Here is an 11,295-nt window from a genome sequence, read left to right on the forward strand (position 1 = left end):
CTTCATCAGAATGGCTTTCAAACACCTGCTAGTATTTTATCGTATTTTATGATTTCCTGAGCGGGATGGGCACATTCATGAACAGCCAGTACTGCATGTCACAGATTATTAAATAGAGACTAGAAACTGAGACAGAGCGTCTTTGGAGAAGCGAAACTTTCAGGTGCCTTGTTTGGACCAGATAGGTGAGAAAGCAAAACCCCACAGCATTCATGAAAGTAACATTCGTAAAAACAGACTCCAATTGTTTTTCGCTTTTTTTTTTTAAACATTTGCTTGGTAAAAATAATTTTATGTGCTTTACCAAGGCATTTTTAGTGTATGTATAAGAGCAATAACTGCACAGCAAACTTTTTTTTTCAGAGAACCAAGCATTCTAAAATGGGTGAAACTAAATTAAAATTTAGCTGCTTTGCATGAAAGAGGAAGTGGTCCTTGGGAGCCCTGAGGCATGCAGAAAGTCAGGCCAGCTGGTAGAACGGTTTCCTTTCTGTCAGATTTGGCCCGAGTGGCTGAATGATGTGATGATTATTTGTTCCCATCAGCCAAACAGGCCCTCTGTGTGGCCCTGTCCTACAGATGGTTTGTTTGCGCAGTAGCAGCCAGCGATGGTCTTTTAAAGTGCTACAGCAGAGACTTCTGTGTGTTGATAAATGGGGTTTGGGGATGGTCTTAATAATAGACCCAGTGCTGAGCTAATTGCTCTTTTACTTCCACTGAAAACAGTAATGGAGTGACTGGGAGGACCAGACCAGCATGTGCTGCAAAGTGAATGAAGAACTCAAATGCCTTGAACTTCTTTATGGACAGTTAAATTTAAGGAGTTTCCACAGTGAGAAGTGTTTTTTTTTTTTGTTTTTTTTTCCAAAGAATTATTTTAAGTGGTCGTCTATTCTGGCACAAGTACTGCCGGTTATTGCACTAGAGTTTATTATTGCCCGTGAAAACCAGGCCTTGTGTAGCTAACTGCCGTTTGAAAGCAAATGAAAACCCGTTCTGTTTGAGAAACGGCATCATGTCGCTGGTGAGCTGTCAGGTCAAATATGAAAATATGAGAATGTGAAAATGTGAACCAGTCTGAGGTGAAGCTGTGAGGATAAGAGGACACGTCTGTCATTTACTTTGTGTTTCCTCCTGAAAAGGATGATGCAATTTTTTTTATAAATATATGTATTTTTATGGGTTTCTCAGCTTATTTGACAGCACAGAGTAGAGAGTCATGAAGAATGGGGAGCGAGAGAGAGAGAGAGACGGAGAGACAGAGACAGAGAGACAGGGAGACCTTGTTTTTGTTTCAAGACCTGTGTCCTTCCGAAGCCCAGAACCCTGCTGGACCCCACTCTGGACAGCCTGCCCCAGCGGCCAATGGAAAAGAAGGGCTCAGGGGTCCTTGTAGCAGCTGCCCCAGCGGCTGCCTGAGTGAAATCAGATTCAGCCCTACTGTTTGCAAGGCATGTAACAGTAAACACTGGCCCCGCAAAAGAGTGAGTGTATATACCCAGAGTGAGTTTTTACTCCCAGAGTGGGTTTATGCACCCAGAGAGGGTTTATACACCCAGAGAGTGCTGATATACCCAGAGTGAGTTTATACACCCAGAGAGTGCTGATATACCCAGAGTGAGTTTATACACCCAGAGAGTGCTGATATACCCAGAGTGAGTTTATACACCCAAAGTGCCCTTATTAACTTGAACACAATGGCGGTGCTGTCTTTGTTCTGCAGCTAATAAACTCACTTTGGAAACATTAAACTGCCTACAGGATATTTTTCTTTTTTAATAAGTTAGGGAGCGAGAACTCCTCGAGCTGTCCTCTGAGTAACAGCGTCTGCTTCATCAAACCGTCCCGACTGCACCAGGGGGAGCCATAGCTGTGCGCTAACAACAGACTTGTTATCAATGGCGCACTGAAGGCAGCTGCGCTCATATTTTATATGTTTTTATACGTTTAAAACAAATTCATATCTGAAATTTTTTTTTTTCTGCGTGATGCAGCCGTAGCTGTACAGAGGCAAGACGCGCGTCGCAACGCGCCTACAGTTGTCCCTGACCGCCAAAGCCCTCGACGCAGGTGCTGCGTGACTCATCTCTGACTAACAAAAAACACTTCCTACGCCTTACGCGGCGAACGCAGCACAGCCCATGAGAACAGCTGCTCCCCTGTGGTCGTCCAGCATCGTCTTTTGTTTAACTGGCCTTTTCTCGCTGCTGACATGAATCCCGATGGTGGCAGCAGACTCGGGCAGACGATAACAAAAGAGATGGCGGCCATACTGTTCGGCCATCTCCTGATGGCGTCAGAGGACAGGCTCTGCTGCAGGTCATGTCTCCTGTTAGCATGCAGTCAGACAGAGTTAAATATGTGGAGAGGGGAGAGAGACGGAGATGGAGGGGGAGAGGGAGGTAGAGGGGGAGAGGGACGGGGGAAGGTAGAGTGACAGAGGGGGGGTGGTAGAGGGGGAAAGTGAGGTGGAGGTATAGGGGGAGATGGAGGGGAACGTAGAGGGGGAGGGATGGAGGGGGAGAGGGAGGTAGAGGGGAAAAGGGGGGAGGTAGGGGGGGTGGGTGAGAGGTAGAGAGGGAGAGAGGGGGCAGAGGTGGAGGTGGAGGTAGAGGGGGGGAGTAGAGGGGGAGAGGGAGGTGGAGGTAGAGGGGAGAGGGGAGAGGGGGAGAGGGAGGTGGAGGTAGGGGGGGGGAGGGATGTGGAGGTAGAGGGGAACAGGGAGGGGGAGGGAGACAGGGACAGGGAGAGGGGGGTATAGGGGGAGAGAGAGAGAGGGAAGGTGGAGAGGGAGAGGGAGGTGTAGGTAGAGGGGGAGAGGGGGGAGGGATGGGGAGGTAGAGGGGGACAGGGAGGGGGAGGGAGACAGGGACAGGGAGAGGGGGGTATAGGGGGAGAGAGAGAGAGGGAGGGTGGAGAGGGAGAGGGAGGTGTAGGTAGAGGGGGAGAGGGGGGAGGTGGAGAGGGAGAGGGATGGGGAGGTGTAGGTAGAGGGGGAAAGGGGGCAGGTGAAGAGTAAGCCTGGGGGGGAGGGGGTGGTAGAGGGGGAGGAGTTAGGGTATTGTTGTCCTGCCCCTGGGTGCAATATCAGCTTTTACAGCAACAAGACCTGAACTTTCATAAACCTCTAACAGATCTACTTTTTGCTTGCACGTCTGTTTTAGGATTGTGATAGTAAGCTTTCTGGCCTTATTTGGACATTAACTATAAGAATCTGATTTGTATTATGGCTCTAGGCTGACATCTGTTAACTTTCATTTATTTCCTTATTGATTTTGCACTTAACCAGCATGCTTTGCAAGAGAGATTCAGAAACTGGAGTTTTCTTGACGACAGCGATTCAATATTCAATACTATGTTGCTCAGCAGCTTTCAGAAGAGAATCAATGTATTCAACAAAAAAAACGCAGGGCAGCATTCTGTCAAAACTACAAGTAAACCGCACGTATGACTGTGTGTGTGAAATCAATGGACATGCGGTTGTGGGGCAGTATCGCGTTAAAACAAACGATCTAGAATCTCTGACATCACATAAAACGTCTGACTAGCTAGCACAAGGTAGTTAAGCTACATAAATGGCTTGCTTAGTCACAATTTCCTTACCTCACGTAAAAACAAACAGTGGAATCAGTTTTAAGGTGTACGAGATTGTTCCGCTCTTGCAGCAATTTGACGTGCTTCAGGTAAATAAGTCCTGCTGCTTTTGCAGACTCGAGCACAAGCTTTCTAATCAGTGGTGTTGAAAATATAATTTCACGTTTTAGCTAATTAGGAGCAGTTCCAGTAAAGTAACTTTGTTCCTTGACTGAACAGCAAGTATGTTTAGGCGTATTAATATGGCTCATGGTGTGCTTTTTAAAGTATCTATAAGGTACCAGTTGGGCATAAGTGACACACGGTGTGTAGCATGCAGAGTTATGGAGGGAATGTGACGGGCGTGGGCAAAAATCATAAAATCATACATGCATCAGCTCAGGAGGGCACCAATCGAAAGGCTGAAGTCACACTGGGCTCTCATTGGCTGCTTTCAGCCGGGTTTGATTCTAAGGTCAAACTCGCTTCTCCAGCTGCACGGTATGTGAGTTTAGAACGCCGGTGGAAAAAGAACTCATCGCTTTCTGTCCTCCCATTGGTCAACACTGAGTGGGAGGAGTCTCACACTCCAGTGTTCCAGGGCTGCCGCATGCGCTGTAGAATCTCTGTGCATTAACACTCCGTGGACCCTTCGTGAACTGCACTGTAATGTCGTGAGATTTGTGGTGAACTGTGGGATCTTCTCAACAAATTAAGAAGACAGTCAATTAGCAGGTATATCCCTTTATTAACAAAAGTATAAGCACACATGATCTCTCTCTCACACAAACGCGCAAACACACACACACACACACACACACACACACACACAGAAAGACCTACTGAAATGATTGAAATGAAGACCTACTGAAATGATTGAAATGTGTGTAAACCTTGTTTGAACATTTTGCCCAGGAGCACATTGGTTCTCGCTCTCTCTCCTGCTCAAACACACTTTTCAGTTCTTCTCTGTCTTGGCCTTTGGGCTGAAGAAGGCGGACATGCTCTTCATCCCAGTCTTGTCTGCTTTGGCCAGCGATTTCTGCGCCGCGCTCATCTTCTTCGGAGGCTGAGAGGAGAAACCGAATTTTTAATAATTAAATAAAATTTTATATAACTCCACCAATGCCAGGGGCACAGGACAGAGTGGTGAACACCCCCACAAGCTGCATTAATTGCCCTCAAAACAGGTTCACTGGTGAATTTCCATTAGAAGCTTTTAACACTGCTGAAATACATTCAAGTCCTCAGACAGGATTCTTCTTCTGTTCCAAACATATCTGTCCTTATTTCACTATTGTAAGGATATTTCAATTGATTGATTGTACTAAGCAGTTGGCATATATAGCATAACAGCAGCTACAATACTCTTGTATTAAAGTTGTCATAAATAATACTGAAATACTTCTGAACATTACATCAAAACATCTAGAGACCATGGCAATGGAAAAGGAAGAAGCAATGCAAGCCGTGTACAGTTACGTAAAAGCTCATTTATAATAACCTCTCTAGCTGTAGCAGGCCAGATATTACTCATGGTGTACTTTGGTGCGTACAGATTTACAAAAATTCAATTTATTCAAAAAGTAAATAAAAGATGAAGTCGTTTTTCTGCATAGTGTCCGTCAAATGCGCAAAACATTAACATTTTTAACGATGTTTAATCAAAAAATGAAAAATCGACGGCGAAGTACAAAGCAGCACCGCTCGTCCACGCTCGATTCAAACTGCGGCAAACACGACGAGTCCCCCCCCCCTCCCCCCCAACTCAGCTCATGTCCGGTTGCCACGGCAATCCCCTCACACTCACTTTCCGGGCGAAACTGGCACCGTTGAACTTGGTGTAGTCCTCCCCGGCCTCCACAGGCGTGTCTGACACTTTGCGTTTCTGGCGGACACGAGGGGTTTCTCAAGGTCAAGGTCAAGGTCAAGCTGTCAGGGGGAACCGCACAGCACTGCGTGCAGCTGCCGCTACCGCTAACTACGCTAAATAATCAGCCTGCAGCACTGCGTGCAGCTGCCGCTACCGCTAACTATGCTAAATAATCAGACTGCAGCACTGCGTGCAGCTGCCGCTACCGCTAACTACGCTAAATCAGACTGCAGCACTGCGTGCAGCTGCCGCTACCGCTAACTACGCTAAATAATCAGACTGCAGCACTGCGTGCAGCTGCCGCTACCGCTAACTATGCTAAATAATCAGACTGCAGCACTGCGTGCAGCTGCCGCTACCGCTAACTATGCTAAATAATCAGACTGCAGCACTGCGTGCAGCTGCAGCTACCGCTAACTACGCTAAATAACCAGACTGCAGCACTGCGTGCAGCTGCCGCTACCGCTAACTACGCTAAATAACCAGACTGCAGCACTGCGTGCAGCTGCCGCTACCGCTAACTATGCTAAATAATCAGACTGCAGCACTGTGTGCAGCTGCCGCTACTGCTAACTACGCTAAATAATCAGACTGCAGCACTGCGTGCAGCTGCCGCTACCGCTAACTACGCTAAATAATCAGCCTGCAGCACCGCGTGCAGCTGCCGCTACCGCTAACTATGCTAAATAATCAGCCTGCAGCACTGCGTGCAGCTGCCGCTACCGCTAACTACGCTAAATAATCAGCCTGCAGCACTGCGTGCAGCTGCCGCTACCGCTAACTATGCTAAATAATCAGACTGCAGCACTGCGTGCACCTACTGCTACCGCTAACTATGCTAAATAATCAGACTGCAGCACTGTGTGCAGCTGCCGCTACTGCTAACTACGCTAAATAATCAGCCTGCAGCACCGCGTGCAGCTGCCGCTACCGCTAACTATGCTAAATAATCAGCCTGCAGCACTGCGTGCAGCTGCCGCTACCGCTAACTACGCTAAATAATCAGCCTGCAGCACTGCGTGCAGCTGCCGCTACCGCTAACTATGCTAAATAATCAGACTGCAGCACTGCGTGCACCTACTGCTACCGCTAACTATGCTAAATAATCAGACTGCAGCACTGTGTGCAGCTGCCGCTACTGCTAACTACGCTAAATAATCAGACTGCAGCACTGCGTGCAGCTGCCGCTACCGCTAACTATGCTAAATAAGACTGCAGCACTGCGTGCACCTGCTGCTATCGCTAACTATGCTAAATAATCAGACTGCACAGCGACGACATGCTCAATAACCCGCCCTCCCACACCCCACTACACATGTGTAACCTAGCCTGACTAAACGCGGGTGCATGCCAAGCTGCAGCTCCATGTGACCGGCACATAACTGAGGGGCTTTGAGTGACTGTACCTTAGAGGGGGGCTCCAGGTCTTTCGGGCTCGAAACCTCCGGTAGCCTGGAGATGAGCCAAAGAGACAATGAGAGACAGAACCGATTGGAGCTTTCCACTCTTCCACTGGTATCAGAGACACAAATTTTTAATAATAAGCGCACGTACTGCAGAATCTTCTGGAGCTCCTTGCTCAGGTCCTCACTGATGTACTCAGATATCAGACCGTGAGCATAGCGCAGGTAATCCTCTAAAAGAAAGGAAGACATGCAGAGATTCAGCTACATCGCATCTTCTTTAAGGCATCACATATTACATTACATTACAGGCATTTAGCAGATGCTCCTATCCAGAGCGACTTACACAACTTTTATCCAGCTGTACATTGCATCCAATTGTACAGCTGGATATATACTGAAGCAATGCAGGTTAAGTACCTTGCTCAGGGGTACAACGGCAGTGTCCTACCTTGGACTCGAACCTCTGACCTGTGAGGTCACAAGACCAGTTCCTTACCCAATTATAATACACTGCCGCCCTACACAAAACGACAGACTGCACAGACCAGTAAACTCTTCTGCAATCTGGCCAGTATCGTGCAGACTTGTGTGAACAGTTTAGGCAACACAAGACAGCTGGAAATGTCTGTCCTTAAACAGTGCCAAAAGAGAGGTTCTAAACACTGTCTGCTTCAACACAACATCCTTCAGACAACACCCTCTCAAAGCCACCATGCTAATGCTAACTGGGAAAGCATAGAAAAACATGAAGGAACACTAGACAGGCTAAACAGACTGACACGCTGCAGTGTGATTATCTAACGCTGGACAGCTTGAACAGTGACACTGTAATTTGATTATCTAAGCACGGACAGGTTCAACAGACTGTCGCTGGAGTGTGACTGCTGCCAAACTGTGTGATCACAGTTCATCACATCTTTCAAATGTGTGACAGGCAACCACTCATTTTTGGCCATACGTTGAAAGTGGGAAATCCAGCGAAGAAGACGACGTATTTCTTAAATACTGAGGTCCAAACAAAATGCACACGTTCATGTTTCATTTGAGTAGGCAGCACCACCATGGGGCCAATGCGTTTACATACACAACATGCTTCTGAAATCTGTGATACTGCAGCGTAGGACAACTACCTTACTGCATTAAACAAGCGTGGAACAAGCACAGATTGTTCACTGATATTAAAGAAACGTGCCTGTAATTTATGAATATAAATTCCTCACTCAAATTCACTCGTTCTCTCGATTTGAATACACGCCATTTCTATTCATATTTTGCACGTAGGAATAAACTCTGAGACGGACGCTATTCTTGCCAGCGGATTGCATGCTATTGTCAACTTTGGAGATGTGGTGCCCTCCGGTGGACAGTATAAGAACAGCGGTCAGAAAGGCATTAATACCGCACCTTCCTGCACATTACATTCCTGTTTGGTTCTGATGTAGGTGGTGGACTTCACCCCTCCTCCCACCGAGACGTTGCTCTTCTTGAGGGCTTCAACCGTCCGGTCCACCTGGGAAGACAGAGAGGCCCTTGGACTTCGTCAAAAGTAGAGATCGTTTCCGTAGTAAAATGCGGTCAGCGCTCCAAGCGTGCCGTGCGTACCTTTTTCTTTAACCACTCCATGGTCTTCTCCTGGCTGTATTTGTAGAACCTCTGACCGTTGCCCTCTGAAAGGAAGAGACAACATGACGGTTTCCCCGCCGGGACGTTTTACGCGTGATATTCCTGCGAGAAGCACGCCCGTCGGTCGGGACAGCGAGCGAGCGCACGCTGGCGTACCCTTTTCCTCAGCCACCTGTGGAAGGGAGGCCCGCGTGCGGGCACACCCGAGCAGCCTGCGGCATGCTGGGAAGTCTTCGTCCATCAGCACCTGCTCCACGGGCTGGAACTTCCCCTGCTGAATCCAGAACAGGGCGGTTAGCTGGGGGAACTCCCGGTCTGTAGCAGCAGCAGCAGCAGCAGCAGCAGAAGCAGCTGCAGCAGCCATTTTGGGTTTCACCAGAAGCTGCCGGTCGGTATTTTAAGCTGCTCTAGTAAAGGAATGGCTGCCCCTGCTCTCCTCGTAGCAGTTGTGAGGTAAGGGGCGGCAGCGTAGTATAATGGGTAAGGAGCCGGTTCTTGTAACCTGAAGGTCACAGGTTTGATTCCCAGGTAAGCCGCCATCGTACCCATGAGCAAGGTACTTAACCTGCATTGTTTCAGTATATATCCATCTGTATAAATGGATGCAAATGCAAAACAAATGGATGTGTAAGTTGCTTTGAATAAGAGTTAGGGTTAGGGTTAGCTAAATGCCTGTAATGTAATGTAATGTTATGTTAGGATTAGGGCCAACTGTGTCAGTGAAGGTGTGTGAAACTATCTTAACTGTGCTCATGTGGTGAGGCGTCGCTTGGATTGCATCCCATTTCAGCAAAAAATCACCTCTTTTCCTGCTTTTATGATGTAGGGCAACAGAAGGTACAGTGGATCCACTGGAGTGATGTACAGAAGTCTTCCATCTAAACCGAGAGACAAACACACACACCCCTTTTAACATTCTCCACAAATTATACAACTGCTCCAAATCCATATAAGGCAGCCTTGAAAACAGTAAAACGTGAAGGCTTCTCTCGAGACACAACTAGCTGATCGCAGTCAGTTTGATGAGCGTAACAGATAGAATGGACAGAGTGAGGTGGGCGGGGCCAAGGACACGTGCTGGCGTAGCGAGTGGGCGGAGCCTCTCTCACCCCGTTGCACTGTCTGGCCAATAAACCAGGAGCGATAGTCTTCATCAAAGGCTTTCACCTCGTACACATCGGCGTCGCCTGCCCCAAACAGGTAGAGAGAGGCCACATCTGAGGACAGAGAGAGGAAGGGCATAGAGTGTATTCATCACTCCTCAAGAAACAGTTTTGATGTCTTCTTGAAAGTACAGGCTTAGTTTTCCATACAAACTAAACCACGACAGGCAGCGGACACTGACGCAAGTAAAATGTTCATGCTACATTTAACTATGTTCCATGTTCCTTTGATAATATGATGGTGCCTCCATTCTTCGCGTGTTTGGAAGTATATACGACTTGGCAAGGGCATTTACCTGTAGCGGGGTTCTTCAGTCTCACGAATACTGGATCGCTGCCATCACTCTTTGCTGCGTCAACAACTGAGTCTACAATAAATGAAAGTGAATGTACAATAACACACCCCACCTCGGTAGTCATGTACTTAAATTATTTGCAACCAAGAGCGGAATTGGTTAAATTGGTAATATTAAGAAGCTGACAAATTGGTTCGATGGCTAGTCCATATTGCATTCCACACACAACTAGCTGCTTTCCGTTAGCCAGACTACCTAGATCACATGTAGCTCCTGACTACCAGTCGAAGCGGCACGCAGAAAAGGTGAGCAAGCTGCATATTCATAATAATAGGAAAAACTTTCGAGGAGTAACGTCAACGTTACTTCTGCTTTATAAAATATGTGAGTGGAATCTGTACTACAGACTGTAGTAGTGCACACCAGCACACTGGTTGATTCAGAGTACCCGTTTCTTTGAAAACTGGACCAGTCCCATTTCATTTCAGTACAAACTTGGTTGCACAGAAATGCACACGTATGAAAAAGCAACTGGACTTGGACAGCATTTAGTGGAAAGGGTTTCCGGTTCCTCGTAACGCAAACAATCACTTTGATGTGAACTTTCCATCATCACCGTCAATCCTCTTTCAATCTGCAGAGCAGGCCACTGAGGCCAGCCCAGTCCTACAACAGCATCATAAACGTTACCCTGCAGCCAGCCTTCAAGTCTGGGTATGAAACCAACGGATACCTTAACTACTTGGTTAACACGAACAACCGTTAAGTTCTTGTCTTCGGGAGTATGGCTGCAGCTTATCCCTACTGTAGTGCTACTTAGCAAATACGTATCATAGCTTATTTTGTTTATTCACTGACCGCCTACAACACTAGCATAGTTGTCGATTTATTGATAGCCCGCTTAGCTTGTTAACGTGTGTTAGCCCGCCAGCAAAGTAATTGACAGCTACCTGCCGCGATCACAACCCATCTGTCATTTTGAGCGTTTAAGGAGCGCTTCTTTTTAGAGGCCATTTTCAGCCTCCTGCCTTGTTCTGTTTCAGTCCCAGCTTCCTTAACTTTAGGACTCTTACTGCCGCGCGTCCACAGCACTGAATTGTACTATGGTCCACTGCGACCACCGTGCTAAGCGAAAATGGCGGTAAACCTGTGTCGGTCCATTGAGGGGACATAACTGTAGTTTTCTTTTTTCCATATCACTTAAACACTGAGTTTAAGACAGCTGGACATAAAATGATAATTAATTGTTACATTACACCCAGTAAGCTGCCCGTCTCCGCAAGAAGTCTTTGTAGTTGTTATGTTTTCTGAATTTTATATTTCCTGTGCACCCTGAAAATGGAATGTTCTTTTTGCCGTCC

The 11,295-nt window shown here is 47.2% G+C and overlaps 1 protein-coding gene across 3 annotated transcripts; it reads right to left on the reverse strand.

Moving 5' to 3' along the window:
• Positions 1 to 4,301: 4,301 nt before the first annotated feature.
• On the reverse strand, positions 4,302 to 11,060 carry rnaseh2b (ribonuclease H2, subunit B). Of its 3 annotated transcripts, none has more exons than XM_035392679.1 (11): positions 10,885 to 11,059; positions 9,935 to 10,006; positions 9,585 to 9,692; positions 9,277 to 9,353; positions 8,632 to 8,746; positions 8,455 to 8,519; positions 8,257 to 8,362; positions 7,001 to 7,082; positions 6,853 to 6,898; positions 5,384 to 5,461; positions 4,302 to 4,642 (listed from the first exon to the last, which is right to left on the reverse strand). In XM_035392679.1, exons 1-11 carry the CDS (start codon positions 10,946 to 10,948, stop codon positions 4,532 to 4,534), a joined length of 924 nt encoding a protein of 307 aa, XP_035248570.1. In that variant the 5' UTR covers positions 10,949 to 11,059; the 3' UTR covers positions 4,302 to 4,531. The 3 variants fall into 3 exon arrangements, with proteins under 3 accessions (XP_035248570.1, XP_035248569.1, XP_035248571.1); XM_035392678.1 differs by having other exon boundaries at positions 8,632 to 8,749; XM_035392680.1 differs by lacking the exon at positions 5,384 to 5,461 and having other exon boundaries at positions 8,632 to 8,749; positions 10,885 to 11,060.
• Positions 11,061 to 11,295: the final 235 nt, after the last annotated feature.

This window comes from Anguilla anguilla, chromosome 15, assembly GCF_013347855.1.
Source record: "Anguilla anguilla isolate fAngAng1 chromosome 15, fAngAng1.pri, whole genome shotgun sequence".
Taxonomy (NCBI): Eukaryota; Metazoa; Chordata; class Actinopteri; order Anguilliformes; family Anguillidae; genus Anguilla; species Anguilla anguilla.